The sequence below is a fragment of the Argopecten irradians genome, chromosome 12, assembly GCF_041381155.1.
Source record: "Argopecten irradians isolate NY chromosome 12, Ai_NY, whole genome shotgun sequence".
Classification (NCBI taxonomy): Eukaryota; Metazoa; Mollusca; class Bivalvia; order Pectinida; family Pectinidae; genus Argopecten; species Argopecten irradians.
In genome coordinates, this window is record NC_091145.1 from 40,808,651 (window position 1) to 40,833,958 (window position 25,308).

Genomic DNA, 25,308 nt, shown 5'->3' on the forward strand with positions numbered 1-25,308 from the left:
AGCGGTAGGCTGTATCCCCCTGCCGTAGGAGCGGTAGGCTGTATCCTTCTGCCTTAGGAGCGGTCGGCTGTATCCCCCTACCGTAGGAGCGGTAGGCTGTATCCTTCTGCCTTAGGAGCGCGGCCGTGTGTATCCCCTACCGTAGGAGCGGTAGGCTGTATCCTTCTGCCTTAGGAGCGGTAGGCTGTATCCCCCTGCCTTAGGAGCGGCCGTGTGTATCCCCCTGCCGTAGGAGCGGTAGGCTGTATCCCCCTACCGTAGGAGCGGCCGTGTGTATCCCCCTACCGTAGGAGCGGCCGTGTGTATCCCCCTGCCGTAGGAGCGGTCGGCTGTATCCCCCTACCGTAGGAGCGGTCGGCTGTATCCCCCTACCGTAGGAGCGGTAGGCTGTATCCCCCTGCCGTAGGAGCGGTAGGCTGTATCCCCCTGCCGTAGGAGCGGTAGGCTGTATCCCCCTGCCGTAGGAGCGGTCGGCTGTATCCCCCTGCCGTAGGAGCGGTCGGCTGTATCCCCCTGCCGTAGGAGCGGTCGGCTGTATCCCCCTGCCGTAGGAGCGGTAGGCTGTATCCCCCTGCCGTAGGAGCGGTCGGCTGTATCCCCCTGCCTTAGGAGCGGTCGGCTGTATCCTTCTGCCTTAGGAGCGGCCGTGTGTATCCCCTACCGTAGGAGTGGTCGGCTGTATCCCCCTGCCGTAGGAGCGGTCGGCTGTATCCCCCTGCCGTAGGAGCGGTCGGCTGTATCCCCCTGCCGTAGGAGCGGTAGGCTGTATCCCCCTGCCGTAGGAGCGGCCGTGTGTATCCCCTACCGTAGGAGCGGTAGGCTGTATCCTTCTGCCTTAGGAGCGGTAGGCTGTATCCCCTACCGTAGGAGCGGTAGGCTGTATCCCCCTGCCGTAGGAGCGGTAGGCTGTATCCTTCTGCCTTAGGAGCGGTCGGCTGTATCCCCCTACCGTAGGAGCGGTAGGCTGTATCCTTCTGCCTTAGGAGCGGCCGTGTGTATCCCCTACCGTAGGAGCGGTAGGCTGTATCCTTCTGCCTTAGGAGCGGTAGGCTGTATCCCCCTGCCTTAGGAGCGGTAGGCTGTATCCCCCTACCGTAGGAGCGGCCGTGTGTATCCCCCTGCCGTAGGAGCGGTCGGCTGTATCCCCTACCGTAGGAGCGGTCGGCTGTATCCCCCTACCGTAGGAGCGGTAGGCTGTATCCCCCTACCGTAGGAGCGGTAGGCTGTATCCCCCTGCCGTAGGAGCGGTAGGCTGTATCCCCCTGCCGTAGGAGCGGTCGGCTGTATCCCCCTGCCTTAGGAGCGGTCGGCTGTATCCCCCTGCCGTAGGAGCGGTCGGCTGTATCCCCCTGCCTTAGGAGCGGTCGGCTGTATCCCCCTGCCTTAGGAGCGGTCGGCTGTATCCCCCTGCCGTAGGAGCGGTAGGCTGTATCCCCCTGCCGTAGGAGCGGTCGGCTGTATCCCCCTGCCTTAGGAGCGGTAGGCTGTATCCCCCTGCCGTAGGAGCGGTCGGCTGTATCCCCCTGCCGTAGGAGCGGTCGGCTGTATCCCCCTGCCGTAGGAGCGGTCGGCTGTATCCCCCTGCCGTAGGAGCGGTCGGCTGTATCCCCCTGCCGTAGGAGCGGTCGGCTGTATCCCCCTGCCGTAGGAGCGGTAGGCTGTATCCCCTGCCGTAGGAGCGGTCGGCTGTATCCCCCTACCGTAGGAGCGGTAGGCTGTATCCCCTACCGTAGGAGCGGTCGGCTGTATCCCCCTGCCGTAGGAGCGGTAGGCTGTATCCTTTGGATGTGGGCACCTTTCATATGACGTGTGTTGTTACTTATTTGTGTAGTGTACGAGACAACGTCAGACTGTAGGCCTACCTGTCTTTTTATGACACACTCACCTGTCAGGTAAACGTCACATTTGTTTGGGCTTCCTGACGGAGTGCACGCCTGCTTGTTACAATCGGTCTGTAACCGCCATTGTTTCTTAGTTTATATCAGAAATCTGTCTTCATGTTCTTGTACAGTGTGCGGATTTTACTCCAGTGAAATACTCTGTAATCAAGCATCAGTTATCATGGAATTGTTAAGTGTGATTGTTCTTCTAGGATCTTTAATAAAGGTAAGTATTAAACGGCAAATTACCATTATTCTACATTTATACATGTAATTAGGTTTGTAAACAATTATTTCAGATATTCAAACATATAGTTGATGCATGAAGCATAATGAGTTTCCAAAAGAAATGTTTTCGAAGCAAACTATCCTTATACGTTTGAAGGAAACTTAGAAAGCCATTCGAAGAATAGTCTCGGTATTAGGCCCGGTTTTACGGACATTCCTAAGCTTAACGGAATTCATTAACTTATTATTCTCCCTATGAAAATGTCTTACGGATTCTTCCTTCGCTTCTATAATGCTTTCCTATAGGGATTATAATTTAGGATATTTAATGAAAGAATTTAAGTAAACCAGGCCCCCAAATGTATTCAAATTTCTATACAAATAACTTTCAACGTTGTAGATGTCTACTAATGTCCATATTTAAATCTGTTTCCTCTACAACTAGATACGGCTTGACCTGTCATTGACCATCAAAATGTTTTGGGCATGACATCCCATTATCCGGGCTGAATCATAATTCGACCTCATTATTCAGTCTTTCTAGTTATGTACTGAACAGTAATTAGATGTAGTATAGAATGTGGTGTGTTCCAATCTAATTTTTATTTTATCAGGAAAGCTGCAGGATTATATGCAATGCAAATATGCAACAAAGCTTATGTTATAATGTAATAGATATTTAACACAAGGGCCGCGGTGGCCGAGTGGTTAAGATGTCCCGACATATTACCACAAGCCCTCCACCTCTGGGATGCGGGTTCGAATCCCAAGTGGGGCATTTGCCAGGTACTGACCGCTGACCGGTGGTTTTTCTCCGGGTACTCCGGCTTTCCTCCACCAACAAACCTGGCACGTCCTTACATGACCCTGGCTGTTAATAGGACGTAAAACTAAACAAACAAAAATTTAACACATATACGATACACAGGAGATGGTCCTGTATCGATGGTATGTCACTCCTGTCATCTCACCCCTCCAGGCACTACTCTAAGTTATGTGGTGAGACATAGGTTTTACGATGTAAACAATAGCGTTTGATTGTGTATCGGTAAACACCAATAGAAAGTAATACTATGTTTACCTCACACACATGTCCAGAAGCAGATCTTTCCCATGTGGACTGCTATCCACACCTCATCATCTAGATCTGTGTATGATGTCCTTAGTGAGGTGACAATGTTCTCTTTCCATACAGATCTTCTATCTCAGTGTTTCCATGTCACTAGGGTATGGATCGTTTGTAGACGTTACCTGTCCATTTCTCTCGGGTTAAGTAATTGTTTACTCATACAAGTGATCTATTATGTTATTACATGACGCCCATACATCCCAGAGGAGTGAGCTGATCGTGATTAATATATAACGTTAACATAGTATATGTGTTTTTTGTTTGTTTTCTTAGAATATTCAGTTTCAAGGTTTAGATATTGATATGTATTTCAGACATTAATTTCTCGAGAAAATAATCCGTTACAAGTTTATATAATTATTTAGAAAATGAACTGAACAGATGATAATTATTATCTAGTGTCAAGTTATAACAAGAACTTCTCTAACTTGAAGGAATTTTGTAGCTTTAAAATCCCCATAGGAAAACATTACATTATTTAAAGGAAACATATAATACGTTTAGTGAAAAGTGAGATATGAAAAAAAGTTGATAATAATAAAAGCATTGGAAGAAGTTTTATTTTTTATTTTGTATTAATTCTTTGAATCTTAAGTTGTTGTCACATATCGGCACGTTCCACACTTCCTCACTTTTGGTGTTGATTTGAACATTCGTACCTGTGAGGAAAGCTCTGGGTTTTGTCCCCTTGCCCAGACATACCATTGTCTATAAATGTATTAATGAATACAAAAAGAGTTCCACCATTACAAGAAATAATATAATAACCTCTCAATACATGCAGACCCATTCACACACCGCAACACGTTGCAGGTATGTGAAGCCGACTTTATAACTGGCCCTTAAATAAAACTCAAAGCGAAAAATACACACAAGAACTTGCTGCCAATAGGAATGGGTAATTAAAGCCGACAGAGGTCAGCTAACTGTTATAAAAGCTCAGTAAACAGTAGATACTGTTGGTAGTGGTTTTACATGTAATTGGAGAATGCAAATTTGAATAAATTAACTAATAAAATGAATATCATTGATGATGTAAAGATTTACATAGAGTTAGTATAAACCTTGACTATACCCCATCCCTGGGGGATAGAGGTACGTATCATGCAAATTAATATTAAAAATTTCATTCCTTATAAAGACATTTCTTTGATATAACCAAAACAATATTGTAATACCTTTAGAAACAATAACCAACTGTGTCTTATGAATCTACTGGGGTGTGTGTTCATTTCCTGCTTTCATAAAAAAGAAGCATGCTAATTGTTATTCTAATACAAGAACTAAATACCATTAGGCGTTGGCCAAGGTCAGAGCATGCATGACTAAACAGCCGTATTACCTATATCTTACCTGTGTTCAAAACAATGGAATACCTATAAGTCATATGTGTGTTTAATAATAATTCATTATACGGTTTTCATATCGCATGTTAAGCGGACTTGTAAAACCTGAAAAGATGATTTATGAATATTATATGAAAAATTCGATATGGATCAATCTTAATTTTGACTGCGTATGCGGTGGTTTGAACGTAATTAGCAATAAACATATTTTATGGAGGACGTTTATACTACCATATACGCCGTTTAACATGAAGACAAATCCTTATATTTACATTACTGTTTTAGTTTTAGACTGGTAACTACGGCCGCAAGTCGAAGAAGAGAAAACATGGGTTTGAGCAACACTTTCAAATGTAATGTTACAATCCGAAGGAAATAAAAGAAATATGCTATAATTGTCATGACTACCATTTTAGAATCTGTAGTATTTTATTAAATAAATGTGAACTATTATTATGAAAGAGATAGGGATTCAATGTTAAGAAGCCACGTGGGCGCCATGAAAGGATTTAATTGTACATAACGATAAATGATGGTCATTAAATTACGTCATGAGTCTAATTATAATTCGGGGAAAAAAGACCGTATATTTTGGAATGCCCCAGAGTGGTTTGTGTATTTTACGATGCAGTATGATAAATCATGAATGAATCATTAAGAAAATAAACTCTAGCCTGCGGAAAATCCGATCTTGTATAGGCCTACCTCGTTAGACCGCTATGTATACCGTATGTCATCCTATCATCATGTTATAACATTACCCCGTGCGTATTTTAAATTCAGGACATAACAGGTGATTTTCTGGGTCTAAGTTACTAAAATAAACGTCTAGTGAATAAAATCAGCATTATATTCGAATTGGTCATCATTTGAAACATACGGTGTGAGAAAAGCATGCAAATCCTTTTCAAACTAACGCTACACATAGTAAACAGTCTACACACATGATTTATGTGGAATGATTTTGAGAAGAACAACTGTATATAATAGTCCATTATATATCATGCAAGTCGGCCTTTTTATAATTGCCTTAAGAGCTGACCTGTACTATAATTTATTTTAAATACCTCAAAGTTGACATAATTACACCATTAGATTTATGCAGGGTGTGCAGTTGCTATGTGAAACAAGTCACGATCCCAGTGTAGTATGAGAAGAATTTAAAAACGTTTGGCATTATTTTCAAAACTATCCAGTTATGTTTTTTTTCCTGATTTATACATACTTTTGATAAAATTTTGAACACATTTGTTAATTCTTTGAATATGCTATAAACTTTCTCTGTGTTATTATAAATTAATCCATTGGTGTAATTATTGCCATTGATTTATTTAAATTTGTGAAACAGGAGACGTTTCCTCTTCCGGAACACCGGTGTAGTATTCGTTGTTTTTTTCTCTACGTAATTCCTGCTCGAAAGTTGTGGTTTTGTTAATAATGTCAATAATTGTATTGGCTCAATATTTTCCATTGCACCTGTTTGGTGTATCAAATGTTCTCGCCATTGCCCGTTTTGTGAATCTAATGCCTCCACCTTTATCCCTGTTGTGTCGATCTTGTCCAACTTGTGTGCCTATTTTTCCACCATTGTCCCTGTTTTGTGGGCCCGTTGTTTCCCCCATGATTTCTATTTTGTGGGTCTGTTTTTTCGTCATTGTCCTTATTTTGTACTTATATTTTTTCTATCTTTGCCTTGTGATGATGAGTGTTAAGCGTTAGTCATTCCCAGCAGACCGGAATAAAAACCACAGTGGTTGTTTACTGTGTCAGCATGTTCATGATGGAAGTCAATGTATTCAATCAAACACAGCCGCTCTGTAACTGTCAAACTAGCTTTGTTTGTGGTTAAAGCTACTGCGACTTCATTTTTATGCTGTGGTAATTACCGAAGTCATCAGTTATAACGATTTTCACCTGACGGCGCTACTGATGTAAAGTAAACCACAATATAAGGTATAAATAGTTCTAACAGCAAACCAGGCATCTGATTTAAATGTCTGTTTGTATCATTCGCATTTAACCTACATGGTAATTATTCGTAGTTCAGTATTCCAGTTTCCTGATACATGTTTTGTTTGAATTTCTCATTTCTAGAAGCTAGTAATATAATGCAATACTATTATGATAATATACCCAAGAAATATATATTTATATAAACAGATGCAAAAAGTAGTACATTTATTACAGTTATGGGAACTAGAAAAACCCAACAAAATTCCTACAACCAATGTTTGCAAAAACTTAAAGTAAATAGAATCATAAGGTTTGATATAAAGTCATCGGCGTGACTGACCTTAGGAATCTAGGTCAAAGGTCAAATCCGGTTCACGTAATCATCTAATACAAAAAATAGGACGGCGCCGAAGTAACCACAAGACATGTTAGGTGTAATACACAAGACTGACGTTTTGTCGCTCACGGACATATCTCCAAATGAAAACTTGAAACCGAACGTAAAACGTTCCAACAATCGTCCTGGTATGTTGTTCCCCAATAGTGTAATGGATACTGAGAAAGGGATAGGAATTTATCTCGATTTCAAATATGTTTTAATTAAAACAAATAATAAAGATTAATTATAACAAACTTTTAAAGAACATACCACCCATACAAGTCATAAAAATATCAACTGATAGACAATGGAAATGTATGAATAGGCCTTTCAGTGTGTAGAGTCGTTGCCGCTCGCGAAGACTAACGATGATTTAATTGTGGAATTTATTTTTGACCTGTTGCAGACTAAAGATATATACATATCTATATTCAATCAAGTAAGGCTTCTTGGTCCATACCTCGATCTTTGGTCAAAATTTCAATGAAATAGATACTAAACAATATGATGGCTCGTAATTCTTGGCATACCCCAGATATAGAGGGGAAGCCCTTTATGTTGACTAATTTATTGCTATTAGGAAATATTATTTGTAATTTCTTGAAACATTTTAGCAAAGGTGAGCGAAAACAACGCCAAACTGGCCTTATAAATATAAGGCTAAACGTAGAAAGATGACTTCGTCATAAGTGTATAAAAAGGGTAGACTTTCGGTGACAGTAGGATCAACAATTCAGCACATCGGGACACAGTGTAGAAGGCATGGCAAGTCCAGAATTGTCCAATAAAAAACACATATCGCTGTAAGATATGGATGAAATCCGCCTGATGAACGAAGGTACGACAGGAAAACGATGTTCAAAATTCTTCTACCCACTATAACAGTATATAAATGCAGAACAATTTTGATTTTTTCCCAATTTTCCAAGATGGCGTCTGAAGCTGTATAGATAGGCTCTATAGTTGGGACTCCCTTTGTCTTATATGAGCTAAATCAGGGGCTTGACCAATCAGAAGACGCATTTATCTAATATGGGGCCTACAGCGGTCAGTGACCTGTGGCCAATCAAATTATGCCTTATTAGCATATTTGTCATTGGGAATCAAATTAGTGTGGATCTTTATGGTATACAAAATATGGCTATGACTAGACATTTGTTTTTTGTATGTGGTGTCTGAATTATAACAAAAAAACTGATTACTGATTACACATAACATGTTATATAAAATCATCGTAAAGACTAACGATGGTCTACTCAAATCAAAAGTTTGAATTTACAAAACGGCAAGACGCTTACATATTACGTGTTGAAAAATGTCTCTCAATGAAACTCTAGTTAAGGAAGAAAGACTGTCACTCAAACAGTCCAATAAACAGTGGTATAGCACATTAACACAGTTACGTGACCACTGATATTAATGTGACAGCAGTGACATAGCTGTTCCAAGCCTGATGTCATCTCAACTAAAAAATTAACTCAGCATGACTTTGATAATGCAAGTCATTCTTTTTAATAAGTCAAACTAATTACACGAGCCCTGCTTTTGATCTATAGGGATTACACGAGCCCTGCTTTTGATCTATATGGATTACACGAGCCCTGCTTGTGATTTATAGGGATTACACGAGCCCTGCTTTTGATCTATAGGGAGTTCACGAGCCCTGCTTTTGATCGATAGGGATTACACGAGCCCTGCCTTTGATCGATAGGGATTACACGAGCCCTGCTTTTGATCTATAGGGATTACACGAGCCTTGCTTTTTATCTATAGGGATTACACGAGCCCTGCTTTTGATCTATAGGGATTACACGAGCCATGCTTTTGATCTATAGGGATTACACGAGCCCTGCTTTTGATCTATAGGGATTACACGAGCCCTGCTTTTGATCTATAGGGATTACACGAGCCCTGCTTTTGATCTATAAGGATTACACGAGCCCTGCTTTTGATCTATAGGGATTATACGAGCCCTGCTTTTGATCCAAAGTTTACAAGAAGAATACGATTACACAGAAAACTATCGACATATTCAGAACAATGCTCTTCCTCCCTGAGACACAGGGATATTATAGTACTAATTACCCTTGGCTAGGGAAGTTATTATTTACGTACCTAAAATACTTCCAATTGTTTAAAATACATTGGTACATTTACAAAATTATATGGAATGAAGAGTACGTTTAATAGCGGACTGGTTTATAGGAACTTTAGACCTATTGGAATCTGAACTCAGGAGAACAACATATCCTAATTATCATTACATTGTATCAACCATTGAATCAGTTAATCAATGATATTTGTTTCCTCCATTTCACATGAAGATTGATATACAACGTAAACATTAAACATTATATAACACAAAAAATATATGCAAATGATATAAGCAATACTAATTTATATTTAAATCATTACAATAATCTCTTGGCGTTCTATTCTTACATTCTTGTATAGTTGAATAGTTTGTAGTTTTAACGAGAAATACTGATTTATATCTTAAAAATATGACAGATTTGTAAAGGGCACGGTTTCTGCTTTACGTTGTACAGAAATAAAAAAAATACTTCGAACTTTTTGCTTTAAGTGTCAAATCTGTCAAAACATTATTTTATCTGCAAAACTTATGGAGTAGGGGTATCATATGCTCATATTATTATCAAATAGATTGGATGGGTAGAATGAATGCCTTTGTCAATAATTTAAACAGCCATACTTCCATCCAATTTGGAGGATATTGCTTTAGTCTGTCGTGAGCATGGTCAACACAGTGCTACTTCGGTAAAATCACACATAATGCCAAATAGCTATCTTTGATTTACAACAGTTTATTATTAAGAACATCTTTACATATGATTTGACCATTTAAACTTAAAAGTCCTATTAACAAAAATGTAATAAATCTTTTTGTTCATAGGAATTGATACACAGTTGGAATGAAATAAGCATCTGATGTTGGTGTGCCTAATTTTGAACAATTGTGAATGTAAGATATTTTCAGCAAAGAACTTCCTTAGATTATTCGTCCAGTTTCCTTCCATACCTTTTCTCATTTTATCCAATTGTGGTCATTCACTCAGTACTTGTCCAATTTTTAACCAATGGTGGTCACTGGTCACTCTTTCAGTTCTTATCAGTCTTCCGGCCAATGGTGGTCATTCTCTCATTTCTAGTCCAATTATCATTCAATGGCTTTCATTCTGTCATTTCTAATCCATTATCAACCAATGGTTGTCATTCTCTCATTTCTTGTCCAATTATCAACCAATGGTCGTCATTCTGTCATTTCTCGTCCATTATCAGCCAATGAACGTCATTCTCTCATTTCTAGTCCATTATCAACCAATTGTCATCATTCTCTCATTTCTCGTCCAATTATCAACCAATGGTCGTCATTCTCTCATTTCTCGTCCAATCATCAGCCAATGGTGGTTATTCTCTCATTTCTCGTCCAATCATCAGCCAATGGTGGTTATGCTTTCATTTATCGTCAAATTATCAACCAATGGTCGTCATTCTGTATTTTCTCGTCCATTATCAGCCAATGGTCGTCATTCTCTCATTTCTAGTCCATTACCAACCAATGGTCGTCATTCTCTCATTTCTCGTCCAATTATCAACCAATGGTCGTCATTCTCTCATTTCTCGTCCAATCATCAGCCAATGGTGGTTATTCTCTCATTTCTCGTTCAATCATCAGTCAATGGTGGTTATGCTTTCATTTATCGTCAAATTATCAGCCAATTGTGGTCATTCTCTCATATCTCGTCAAATTATCAGCCAATGGTGGTTATTCTCTCATTTCTCGTCCAATCATCAGTCAATGGTGGTTATGCTTTCATTTATCGTCAAATTATCAACCAATGGTCGTCATTCTGTATGTTCTCGTCCATTATCAGCCAATGGTCGTCATTCTCTCATTTCTAGTCCATTACCAACCAATGGTCGTCATTCTCTCATTTCTCGTCCAATTATCAACCAATGGTCGTCATTCTCTCATTTCTCGTCCAATCATCAGCCAATGGTGGTTATTCTCTCATTTCTCGTTCAATCATCAGTCAATGATGGTTATGCTTTCATTTATCGTCAAATTATCAACCAATGGTCGTCATTCTGTATGTTCTCGTCCATTATCAGCCAATGGTCGTCATTCTCTCATTTCTAGTCCATTACCAACCAATGGTCGTCATTCTCTCATTTCTCGTCCAATTATCAACCAATGGTCGTCATTCTCTCATTTCTCGTCCAATCATCAGCCAATGGTCGTCATTCTCTCATTTCTCGTCCAATCATCAGCCAATGGTGGTTAATCTCTCATTTCTCGTTCAATCATCAGTCAATAATGGTTATGCTTTCATTTATCGTCAAATTATCAGCCAATGGTGGTCATTCCCTCATATCTCGTCAAATTATCAGCCAATGGTGGTTATTCTCTCATTTCTCGTCCGATTACCAGTCAATGGCGGTCATTGGTCACTCAACCAGTCCTTGTCCGGCATCCGGTCAATAGTCAGTCCTGCTGAAGGCGACACGTACTGTATGATGTCTGTTAGCCACACAGTGGCATAGCTATACATCGTGTAAATAACATATACATTATTGTCACAGATATGTTTATAAATACATATATCATTGTATTAGGCGATAATAAAATCACAAATATACACCAGGGAACTTCCTTCAGTACGTTTGTAAAATTCCAAAGTGCAATGATCCCAATACATCTTTCTACAACGCTTTAATTACTCAAATTGGCCTTGCAATATGACATTAATATACTGTTCCATGATTATATAGATCGTACACTTCTACGATGTATTTACGGCGTTTTAGTCAATACAATGAACCAAGAAGAGCTAATACCACTTCTTGGTTATATAATAAGATAATGTTTGAATGAAACAAACTCCACAGCAAATACAAAATCATTACATATAGTTCATATATGTAACAAAAGTGTTCTCTACATCTATTTATTATTTCATTGTTGAAATACTAACGTAAAATTAGACATCATTATGCATTATTATACAAATCCATACACGGTATTTAATTTGTATAAATTATTTTGTCATTGACCCCGTAACAGTAACAACATGGTTGACTGTTTAAGAGAAGATGAATAGGGAATACCATAATTATAATCTAGTTATTGATGTAAAATGCGGTCTAAACACACACACAAAAACAACCTTCATGTCAAGCATTTATCTTTTCTGTTCTCCCTAACCTATACATTAATTATTAATCTTTCTCAAATTTGGTTAAAAATGAAACATTTCAATTCTATTCGACATTAAAAGTTCGTCAGTTCTTTCGAGGTTTTATGTTTTCAAGGTTTTTAGTGGGTAGAAATTTCTATGTCTGGTCTATGGCACAACGATTTTTGTAATATGTAAACCAAATACGATGCTATTCATTCGTGAAAACGAAAACGATAAGATGATATCAAATGATGATGAATGGTGTCAGGATTTTTTTTTCATTTTCGTTTTATTTAAAAAAAAAATATATATAAAAAAATTAAGAACAAAAGCAAAAACAGAAAAAAAAACAATTAAAAAGTTTCTACTCAACGATCATAATATACAGTATAAATGCTCCTGATTTAACAGTTTAAAAACTTTGTTCACATTGTTATCTTGACATAACAATTGTCTTCTGTTTAACTATTGTTTAGCTCACCACAGCTGGAGTGACAATGGAGATGAAATTTGTGCATTACAAGAACCCGGATGGAGAGGGGAGTAATGGCGAGTGTTGTGATGGGAAATCCGTGTTCTGTTTCTCGGCGTGTGACCACAAGTTTGATATCTGTCTGGATAAGGCGTCAGGGTGAGATATCTTAGTTTGTATATATGATTATATGTTACGTCATTAAACAAAACGTTTAAAAAATCAATAAGAAAGATAGATGTCTGATTCTGAATTCTGAATTTCGCTTTTGATTTGAGGGAAACCATTATATTTTGTTTAAGATTAACATATCTTATCTTATTTATTTACGTTTTGGTCTAGAACGACACTTAATTGTTTCACAAAAAATAACAAAATGATAAAACAATGACAACATATAAATATTGGTCATTCATTCTAACCCAGTATACAATGCAGGGATAATGTACATACACAATAACACACACATTATGTAAACCTCTTTCTTACCGACGATACAGGGGCCGCGGTGGCCGAGTGGTTAAGATGTCCCGACATATTACCACAAGCCCTCCACCTCTGGGATGCGGGTTCGAATCTCATGTGGGGCAGTTGCCAGGTACTGACCGCTGGTCGGTGGTTTTTCTCCGGGTACTCCGGCTTTCCTCCACCAACAAACCTGGCACGTCCTTACATGACCCTGGCTGTTAATAGGACGTAAAAATAAACAAACCGACGATACAAGTCATTTAATCAACAAGTAAAGGTTGTTAAATTGTAAACATTAGAGAGATACAGCCTAAATACATTATGACAATTCTATAATTGTTATATAGATAATTTTTCCTCTTAGAATGTCCCCTATATATAAGTGTTGATCTTTATCAATTTGCATTTAAATTAAACAATTGGGGTAATATGACACCTGTTATTGACAAAAGTGATATATAGGAAGGCTCAGACCCAATCACTGAGGTTATAACTTCAAACACATATAGGCCATGTAGAGTAGATCAAATAGTAATTAAGTCAAATGTAATCGTTTTCACTTTAATGAGCACATTTCTTAACATTAAATTTGTACATGTAAAGGAAGCAGTTTAAACATTTGAAACATGATTTATTGAATGAAATAAATCAAACAAAACATAACAAAACAAAAAATAAAAATAAATGAAAAAATGATTTTTTTTTCCAAAATATAATTATTTTTTGGCCATTTTCTGTTTTAGATCAAATAGCATAAGTGAGTGTTCATATGGAAAATTCACATCGTCGGAAATAACAGATGCGGACACGATCACATTCGGATCATCGTTTGGTGGAGTGAAAAATCCAATGTTCTTCCGAATGAAATCCTGGCCGGTAAGTTATGTTATCCTTAAAGTATGAAATGAAGTCTCGTTCAAGTCTCGTCTGGATATGGTTTGTGATATTGATATTTAACAAAAAATTACAAACGTGTATCTGAAAAATGAGTAAAATATAGACCATTATGGTCTGTATTATTGTTTTATATAAGAAAAGTTTAAATTGTTGTGAGGTTTACGGTGTAATTGTCCCAAAAAAGTAGAAAATGTCCCCATTAAAGAGCACAAAGGTAGAAAATTTGTTTTATTGTGTCCGCTGAGATGTGACTGTATATATACCAAACATTGTCTGACCACACCAGACTAAGCTGCCAGGGGCTATAACAATAGATAGATATATAGGTCAAATTACCTGTCCATTGTTACAAATTATACATACCTGTCAATTCGTATGAAATATATTTCCTTGAGGAACGCCACAATTTTTGATATGATAATATGATAATAGATAATGTTTCATAAATTGATCTTAGTATTGAGTTCACGAAACCTGTTTTGGCGTAATATTGAACAGATTAGTGCAGTTAGACTCACTACTGCAGAGTATGTAGCACCATGGCAATATGAACAATTTACTTAGATTAGAATCACCATGGCAATATGAACAATTTACTTAGAATAAAATCAGCGCAGCCATATTTTAGCGCAACATTTCTGCACAATAAGAGCTGAAATTAGACTACTCTAAAATATCTAGGCTTACAGTAATAAGGAATAGCTTCTACTAGATATGTAGGCTTACAGTAACAAAGAATAGTTTCTGATAAATATGTAGGTCTACAGTAACAAAGAATAGTTTCTGCTAAATATGTAGGCTTACAGTAACAAAGAAAAGCTTCTGCTAAATATGTAGGCTTACAGTAATAAAGAATAGTTTCTGCTAAATATGTAGGTTAACAGTAATAAAGAAAGCTTCTGCTAAATATGTAGGCTTACAGCAACAAAGAATATCTTCTGCTAAAAAAGTAGGCTTACAGTAACAAAGAAAAGCTTCTGCTAAATATGTAGGCTTACAGTAACAAAGAAAAGCTTCTGCTAGATATGTAGGCTTACAGTAATAAAGAATAGTTTCTGCTAAATATGTAGGCTTACAGTAATAAAGAATAGCTTCTGCTAAATATGAAGGCTTACAGTAATAAATAATAGCTTCTACTAAATATGTAGGCTTACAATAATAAACAATAGCTTCTACTAAATATGCAGGCTTACAGTAATAAAGAATAGTTTCTGCTAAAAAGGTAGGCTTACAATGATAAAGAATAGCTTCTGCAAATGTTGTGAGCTTACATTAATAAAGAATAGCTTCTGCTAAATATGTAGGCTTATAGTAAGAAAGAATAGCTTCTGCTAAATTAAATATGTAGGCTTACAGTAATAAAGAATAGCTTCTACTAGATAGGTAGGCTTACAGTAACAAAGAATAGTTTCTGCTAAATATGTAGGCTTACAGTAACAAAGAATAGTTTCTGCTAAATATGAAGGCTTACAGTAACAAAGAATAGTTTCTGCTAAATATGTAGGCTTACAGTAACAAAGAAAAGCTTCTGCTAAATATGTAGGCTTACAGTAATAAAGAATAGCTTCTGCTAAATATGTAGGCTTACAGTAATAAAGAATAGCTTCTGCTAAATATGTAAGCTTACAGTAATAAAGAATAGTTTCTGCTAAATATGTAGGCTTACAGTAACGAAGAAAAGCTTCTGCTAAATATGTAGGCTTACAGTAATAAAGAATAGTTTCTGCTAAATATGTAGGCTTACAGTAACAAAGAATAGCTTCTGCTAAATATGTAGGCTTACAGTAACGAAGAAAAGCTTCTGCTAAATATGTAGGCTTACAGTAATAAAGAATAGTTTCTGCTAAATATGTAGGTTTACGGTAATAAAGAATAGTTTCTGCTAAATAGGTAGGCTTACAATAATAAATAATAGCTTCTACTAAATATGTAGGCTTATAGTAATAAAGAATAGCTTCTCTAAATATGTGCTTACAGTAATAAAAATAGCTTCTGCTAAATATGTAGGCTTACAGTAATAAATAATACTTCTGCTAAATATGTAGGCTTACAGTAATAAAGAATAGCTTCTGCTAAATATGTAGGCTTACAGTAATAAAGAATAGCTTCTGCTAAATATGTAGGCTTACAGTAATAAAGAATAGCTTCTGCTAAATATGTAGGCTTACAGTAATAAAGAATAGCTTCTGCTAAATATGTAGGCTTACAAGTAATAAATAAATAGCTTCTACTAAATATGTAGGCTTACAGTAATAAATAATAGCTTCTACTAAATATGTAGGCTTATAGTAATAAAGAATAGCTTCTACTAAATATGTAGGCTTACAGTAATAAAGAATAGCTTCTACTAAATATGTAGGCTTATAGTAATAAAGAATAGCTTCTGCTAAATATGTAGGCTTACAGTAATAAAGAATAGCTTCTGCTAAATATGTAGGCTTACAGTAATAAAGAATAGCTTCTGCTAAATATGTAGGCTTACAGTAATAAAGAATAGCTTCTGCTTAATAGTAGGCTACAGTAAAAAAATACTTCTACTAAATATGTAGGCTTATAGTAATAAAGAATAGCTTCTGCTAAATATGTAGGCTTACAGTAATAAAGAATAGCTTCTGCTAAATTGTAGGCTTACAGTAAATAAAAATAGCTTCTCTAAAAAGAATAGCTAAAATGATAAAAGAATAGCTCTGCAATGTGTGAGCTTACAGTAAAAAGAATACTTCTGCAAAAGTATAAAGAATAGCTTCTGCTAAATATGTAGGTTACATAAAAAGAATAGCTTTCAAAAGTGAAGTAAAAAGAATAGCTTCTGCTAAATATGTAGGCTTACAGTAATAAAGAATAGCTTCTGCAAATGGTAGGCTTACAGTAATAAAGAATAGTTTCTGCTAAATATGTAGGCTTACAGTAAAAAGAATAGCTTCTGCTAAATATGAGGCTTACAGTAACAAAAAAGGCTTCTTAAATATGTAGGCTTACAGTAATAAAAATAGTTCTGCTAAATATAGCTTACAGTAAAAAGAATATTCTGCTAAATATGTAGGCTTACAGTAATAAAGAATAGCTTCTGCTAAATATGTAGGCTTACAGTAATAAAGAATAGCTTCTGCTAAATATGTAGGCTTACAGTAATAAAGAATAGCTTCTTCTGCTAAATATGTAGGCTTACAGTAATAAAGAATAGCTTCTGCTAAATATGTAGGCTTACAGTAATAAAGAATAGTAATAAAGAATAGCTTCTGCTAAATATGTAGGCTTACAGTAACAAAGAATAGCTTCTGCTAAATATGTAGGCTTACAGTAATAAAGAATAGCTTCTGCTAAATATGTAGGCTTACAGTAATAAAGAATAGCTTCTGCTAAATATGTAGGCTTACAGTAATAAAGAATAGCTTCTGCTAAATATGTAGGCTTACAATAATAAAGAATAGCTTCTGCTAAATGTTGTGAGCTTACAGTAATAAAGAATAGCTTCTGCTAAATATGTAGGCTTACAGTAACAAAGAATAGCTTCTGCTAAATATGTAGGCTTACAGTAATAAAGAATAGCTTCTGCTAAATATGTAGGCTTACAGTAATAAAGAATAGCTTCTGCTAAATATGTAGGCTTACAGTAACAAAGAATAGCTTCTGCTTAATATGTAGGCTTACAGTAATAAAGAATAGCTTTAATAAATACAGTAAAAAGAATAGTTCTGCTAATAGTACAGTAAAAAGAAATAGCTTCTGCTAAATATGTAGGCTTACAGTAATAAAGAATAGCTTCTGCTAAATATGTAGGCTTACAGTAATAAAGAATATCTTCTGCTTAATTTGTAGGCTTACAGTAATAAAGAATAGCTTCTGCTAAATATGTAGGCTTACAGTAAAAAAAGAATAGCTTCTGTTAAATATGTAGGCTTACATATTATAAAGAATAGCTTCTACTAAATATGTAGGCTTACAATAATAAAGAATAGCTTCTGCTAAATATTTAGGCTTATAGTAATAAAGAATACCTTCTGCTAAATAGGTAGGCTTACAATAATAAATAATAGCTTCTGCTAAATATGTAGGCTTATAGTAACAAAGAATAGCTTCTGCTAAATATGTAAGTCTACAGTAACAAAGAATAGCTTCTGCAAATGTTGTGAGCTTACAGTAATAAAGAATAGCTTCTGCTAAATATGTAGGCTTATAGTAACAAAGAATAGCTTCTGCTAAATATGTAAGTCTACAGTAACAAAGAATAGCTTCTGCTAAATATGTAGACTTACAGTAACAAAGATAAGCTTCTGCTAAATATGTAGATCTACAGTAACAAAGAATAGTTTCTGCTAAATAGGTAGGCTTACAGTAATAAAGAAAAGCTTCTGCTAAATAGGTAGGTAGGCTTACAGTAAAAAAGAAAAGCTTCTGCTAAATATGTAGGCTTACAGTAATAAAGAATAGCTTCTGCTAAATATGTAGGCTTACAGTAATAAAAAATAGTTTCTGCTAAATATGTAGGCTTACAGTAATAAATAATAGCTTTTACTAAATATGTAGGCTTACAGTAATAAAAAATAGTTTCTGCTAAATATGTAGGCTTACAGTAAAAAAGAATAGCTTTTACTAAATATGTAGGCCTACAGTAATAAAGAATAGCTTCTGCTAAATAGGTAGGCTTACAATTATAAATAATAGCTTCTGCAAATGTTTTGAGCTTATAGTAATAAAGAATAGCTTCTAGTAAATAAATAGGCTTACAATAACAAAGAATAGCTTCTGCTAAATATGTAGGCTTATAGTAATAAAGAATAACTTATGCTTAATAAGTTGGCTTACCATAACAAAGAATAGTTTCTGCTAAATATGTAGGTCTACAGTAACAAAGAATAGTTTCTGCTAAATATGTAGATCTACAGTAATAAAGAATAGCTTCTGCTAAAAAGGTAGGCTTACAATAACAAAGAATAGCTTCTGCTAAATATGTATGCTTACAGCAACAAAGAATAGCTTCTGCTAGATAGGCCGGCTTACAGTAATAAGGAAAAGCTTCTGCTAAATATGTAGGCTTACAATAACAAAGAAAAGCTTATGCTAAATAAGTAGGCTTATCGTAACAAAGAATAATTTCTGCTAAATAGGTAGGCTTACAGCAACAAAGAATATCTTCTTCTGAAAAGGTAGGCTTACAATAACAAAGAATAGTTTCTGCTGAATATGTAGGCTTACAGTAACAAAGAAAAGCTTCTGTTGAATATGTAGGCTTACAGTAACAAAGAAAAGCTTCTGCTAAATAGGTAGGCTTACAGCAACAAAAATATCTTCTGCTAAAAAGGTAGGTTTACAGCAACAAAGAATATCTTCTGCTAAAAAGGTATGCTTACAGTTATAAAGAAAAGCTTCTACTAAATAGGTAGGCTTTCAGTAATAAAGAATAGTTTCTGCCAAATATGAAGGCTTACAGTAACAAAGAATAGCTTATGTATACATTCATATATCTAACATGGTTATTTATCATAGCTTAAATCAATGTTCAATTATACAACATAAATAGCTTACTCGTGTTATTGTGTATAAGCAGACACCTAACCATAGATAGCTCTAGTTCTGTTGTTCCTAGTTGATCAGAGGACCACGTATTGGTAGAGTACACCACTGATAAGCCTATATATTCCTTCTGTCACACAGGGTTCCGTGAAGCTGAAGGTGGTGGTACATGATGCCGATCCAGGTTCAAACCCATCAGACCATGTAGAATCGCTACAAAGGGAGATATCGGAGAAAGTATCGCCCGACAGGTCATCAGCCAAAACCTCAAGCTATACCCTAAAGAAGCGGACCACGTAAGTAATTACTTAGTAAGGTCTACTTTCCTTATTAATGTTGCGTCATTCACCATAGGTAGTGATTTGTTTTAATAAGTTACGAAGAGTAATGAATGCTAAGTAATAGATGTATAGGATGTTTTCTAACGAAATTACGGTTGAAACAAAGTGAAGCTTTTAATACAATTATTCGCTATTCAGAATAACACATAACGAATAATTTTAACTTCTAACTTTATCTTACTTCATAGTGAAACGGCTGTCCTTTTCATATTGCAATCCCACTGAAGCATATGTATTGCCATAGACACGAAACAACACAACCTATCCGGTCACATTATACTGACAACGGCAAAGCAAGAGCAGAAACGAGGATTGCTATGTTTATGCTTAATTTATGCTGTATCTTACCCAGACTCTCTATAAAAGTGAAGACATATTGTGAAGAGGATTGCTATGTTTATGCCTAATTCATGCTGTATCTGTTTCCAAACTCTCTATAAAAGTGAAGACATAATGTGACGAGGATTGCTATGTTTATGCTTAATTTATGCTGTATCTTTACCCAGACTCTCTATAAAAGTGAAAACATAATGTGACGAGGATTGCTATGTTTATGCTTAATTTATGCTTTATCTTTACCCAGACTCTCTATAAAAGTGAAAACATATTGTGACGAGGATTACTACGGGGCAGCATGTGACACGTTCTGTGTTCCACAAAACAATACAAAAGGACATTACACGTGCGACAAGAATGACGGCAAACGACTGTGTTTACCAGGTAGGTAGAAAAAGGCTAAAGAGAGAAAAAAGGGGAAAGTCGTGGGAGGAGGCTTTATCTATTGTCGTAAATTGTGATATTTGGTCTGATTTAAAAAGTGTTTTTCATGAAAGTGCAAGATTGAACTACATCGATACTAAAGGCTGAAATCTCGGATTATAATTGTAAAATATATCAAAAAGTGTGTATAGTTACCAAAGGTACATGAATAGCAAAATTTGAACACGAAAAATTAATCATTGCATTTTTTTATAAAACGCAAACATTCCCAACAACAAAATATCCCCATTTATGGTACTGAATAAGTTGACGAAAGAGTAGGGAACAGATTAACAATGTTATAGAAACATTATTATTCAACTCCTGTGTACATCAACATGCTTATATGACATTGAACAATTAACACAATCTTCTGAAATAAATCTGCCATTTGTCTTAGAATGATCAAAGCATTGTTAAGCACTAATATTAACATGTGAGATGTTACCTATATACGTCAATAAATTGATCCGCTTCATTGATCAGGCTGGCAAGGTACTTTCTGTGACGATGACGGGGTCAATGAGTGCTTGGAAGAGCCCTGTGATAACGAGCACGTGTGTCTCGATAGACCTGTAGGATACGAGTGCGCATGCCCATTAGGAACATCTGGTATGTACTATATATGTTAAATACTATTAATACATCAGTTAGAAATTTGAAGATACAAGCAAATTGAAATCGTACCTAATGATTGATACGACGTGTAAGGGTACATGACTTTTACGACATCTTATTGTCGGAAATACGTATCAAGAATATCTCTCTCCCACATTTAATAAAAACAATATTGAATGGATTAATGAACAATTAAGCTTTACCCCTTAATCAATCACTATTAAATATTTTTTCAGCAGTACTGTGTAACCATCACCAGCTTGTATGTAGGACTTTTTGTCATAATGATTGATGACTATCACACCACACAGCGTCTCCAGTGCTATCGACCATTTTTGAAAATAATTAACAAATACAGAATTGCACTGCATTATGATTAACACATTTTAGCTAACGTGCTCATCCAACATTATCTTGAGTTTATTGTTAATAAATCGTCTTAAAATTAATATGCATCACTGAGTACATGATACGTGCATTAGTTTTATGTCTACTTGGAGAGAATTGCAAGTCTTTGGATGTTACTTGTGCGCGTCACTTGAATCGTGTTATATGCTTGTTTTCAGGAGAGAACTGTAGTTCTGTAGATTTCACATGTGCTGATGCACCCTGTAAAAACGCCGGAAACTGCTCCATGGAATCTGGGAACTTGACCTGCTCCTGTCCTCCAGGCTGGAAAGGTGACCTTTGTGAGGAGTCCGTGAACCCGTGTGAGAGTAACCCATGTGAAAATAACGGCACGTGCTCTACTGAACACTTCGGATTCTCCTGTCTCTGTCACGAGGGATTCGTCGGCGATGTTTGTAATATCACAGATGTAACCACGACAACGAAGATTGAGACGACGACGATGACAGTCGATACAACGACAGGAGAGGTGACGACTGAAACAACAGAAAAACAGTCCTCTACAGATGTAAATCCGACAACTACACAACAACCCGAAACAACAACAGGTGAAGGGACTAGAAAGTCATTTCATTGTAGAGATTCTTATATTGTCAACTTTTTATAATTAAAGAATCTCTTTCACGCACAATTGAGAGTTGTCATCTGACTCATTTCGATAAAGCCAACAGTTATTTATAGCAAAATTAGAAGAAACCCTTGAAATTCATTTAACTATACATAAAGTCCCATTGGCCCCCTGATATCGTCAAATTAAAGATGCCCACTAGATGTGTATAATGGGGATTCCCCCCCTCCGAAACGGTATCAAAGTAATGTTTTAGATCTTCGAATGATATGTTTCATCGCTTTCAAAACAATCGCTATAATAGCGGCATACAGAAATTGCAAATAACAGGATCATCTTTTAGCACAAATTTCATGGCGCAAAAAGCTCTTAAAGTTAACAGTACAAGTGTGAGGTTAATTGCATTTCAATATACAATGGATAATTTATATTTAAATACATACAATATGTTTATAATTCATTTTTGTTATTTCAGTTTTACGACTAGCGTTTATATTACTCAAAGGGAGATTACTCGGGAATAATAAGGAGGACGTGCGAAAAGGAATAAAGAATCTTCTTCTAGAACAGATGGACTTAAAAGGCGATGTACAGATTGTTCTCCAAAACAAACCGGCATTACTCAAAACAGGGTACGTATTATACAGAACAAAAACCGGCATTACTCAAAACAGGGTACGTATTATACAGAACAAAAACCGGCATTATTCAAAACAAAGTACGTATTACACAGATAAACCAGCATTACTCAAAACAGGGTACGTATTATAACTATTATGTTAAGTGATTTTTATTCAAAAATATAATTAAATACCATGTAATTTTCACAATTTTTTCGGCAAATAAAAGATAATCTGGTTGTGTGGTCTTTATTAGAAACTGGAGAAATTTCAATCTTTTTTAGTGTTCTGTTAAAAGACCTCAGAAAGCCAGAAAGATCTAGCACACCAAAATCGTTCGACAAAATCAATGTACAGCAGTCATTTGTATCAAAAAGTTAACTACATGTACATAAATAATAATATTCTACTATACATAATAATGTAATGAGACCAATTTACAAACTTTAAAAACTAATTACTCAACACTTTGCTCAATTATTCTAAAAACTTGAATAGTACCCCTTTATTTTACAGAGAAATAGTCACCAAAGTTATCGTAGGTGTTCGGGAAAACGGTAAATATGTGGACCCAGAATCTATACAGAAGGTTTTCCAGGAAACTGACATGACTGTGCTGGAGCAATATATACCCTTACCTATCTACCGTGAGGGGGCGCCCAGAACAGCGCCTCTACAGGAGGGAGTAAGTATTGGTAGTAAATGGTGTACAGAATGACACTTCTTCAGGAAGGCCAACAATTTGCAATTCTGTGTGGACGTCAACAAATAATGACGTGTTGGATAACTTCGTTCATGAACGTTATACACCATATCAATGCAATTTTAACTTAAAAAATTTAGTTATCATTGCTAAGGGCATTCCCTAATATCATTTAGGTAAAAAATAAAAACCACAGTTATTTCCTTGCATTTACGAAACCAACGCCATACTTGATTTACCTGTGACATAAACATTGTGTACTAGTAACCTGTATTGAGAAGAGCACAAAGAGACACTTACACTATACTTACGTTAAGTTGTGTATGTTCCAGCACGACAGCTGGATCCATGACAACTGGTACGTCGTCCTCGTCGTTTTCGTTGTCATCATCGCCCTGTGTATACTACTCACAGCTTTCATCGTCTATAAAAGGAAGAGGTAAGAAAAATAAAATGTTGTGATTTTAATATGTCTCGTTTAATCTTAACGCCATATTAAGTTTTATTTCCCAATGTTTTGCAGGTAAGAATATCTGCATGTTTTGGGAGGTTATGGTATATTCATGTTTTTGGAGATTATGGTATATTCATGTTTTGGGAGGTTATGGTATATTCATGTTTTGGGAGGTTATGGTATATCCATGTTTTGGAGGTTATGGTATATCCATGTTTTGGGAGGTTATGGTATATTCATGTTTTGGGAGGTTATGGTATATTCATGTTTTGGGAGGTTATGGTATATTCATGTTTTGGGAGGTTATGGTATATTCATGTTTTGGGAGGTTATGGTATATTCATGTTTTGGGAGGTTATGGTATATTCATGTTTTGGGAGGTTATGGTATATTCATGTTTTGGGAGGTTATGGTATATTCATGTTTTGGGAGGTTATGGTATATTCATGTTTTGGGAGGTTATGGTATATTCATGTTTTGGGAGGCTATGGTATATTCATGTTTTTGGAGATTATGGTATATTCATGTTTTGAGAGGTTATGGTATATTCATGTTTTGGGAGGTTATGGTATATTCATGTTTTGGGAGGTTATGGTATATTCATGTTTTTTCATGGTTTTGGGAGGTTATGGTATATTCATGTTTTGGGAGGTTATGGTATATTCATGTTTTGGGAGGTTATGGTATATTCATGTTTTGGGAGGTTATGGTATATTCATGTTTTTGGAGATTATGGTATATTCATGTTTTGGGAGGTTATGGTATATTCATGTTTTGGGAGGTTATGGTATATTCATGTTTTGGGAGGTTATGGTATATTCATGTTTTGAGAGGTTATGGTATATTCATGTTTTGGGAGGTTATAGTATATTCATGTTTTGGGAGGTTATGATATATTCATGTTTTGGGAGGTTATGGTATATTCATGTTTTGGGAGGTTATGGTATATTCATGTTTTTGGAGGTTAAAGTATATTCATGTTTTTGGAGGTTATGGTATATTCATGTTTTGGGAGGTTATGGTATATTCATGTTTTTGGAGGTTATGGTATATTCATGTTTTGGGAGGTTATGGTATATTCATGTTTTGGGAGGTTATGGTATATTCATGTTTTGGGAGGTTATGGTATATTCATGTTTTTGGAGATTATGGTATATTCATGTTTTGGGAGGTTATGGTATATTCATGTTTTGGAGATTATGGTATATTCATGTTTTGAGAGGTTATGGTATATTCATGTTTTGGGAGGTTATGGTATATTCATGTTTTGGGAGGTTATGGTATATTCATGTTTTGGGAGGTTATGGTATATTCATGTTTTGGGAGGTTATGGTATATTCATGTTTTGGGAGGCTATGGTATATTCATGT

At 36.1% G+C, this 25,308-nt stretch overlaps 1 protein-coding gene across 1 annotated transcript in view; it reads left to right on the forward strand.

The window, feature by feature from the left end:
- Positions 1–1,826: 1,826 nt before the first annotated feature.
- LOC138305193 (neurogenic locus protein delta-like) overlaps positions 1,827–25,308 on the forward strand; it is a 28,366-nt gene continuing 4,884 nt past the window's right edge. Inside the window, exons 1-10 of the mRNA XM_069245629.1 lie at positions 1,827–2,106; positions 12,593–12,747; positions 13,800–13,932; positions 19,609–19,763; positions 20,392–20,528; positions 21,054–21,179; positions 21,752–22,141; positions 22,637–22,793; positions 23,298–23,466; positions 23,817–23,923. Of these exons, the coding sequence (XP_069101730.1) occupies positions 2,062–2,106; positions 12,593–12,747; positions 13,800–13,932; positions 19,609–19,763; positions 20,392–20,528; positions 21,054–21,179; positions 21,752–22,141; positions 22,637–22,793; positions 23,298–23,466; positions 23,817–23,923 (1,574 nt within the window). The 5' untranslated portion in view covers positions 1,827–2,061. The remainder of the gene's footprint in view (positions 2,107–12,592; positions 12,748–13,799; positions 13,933–19,608; positions 19,764–20,391; positions 20,529–21,053; positions 21,180–21,751; positions 22,142–22,636; positions 22,794–23,297; positions 23,467–23,816; positions 23,924–25,308) is intronic.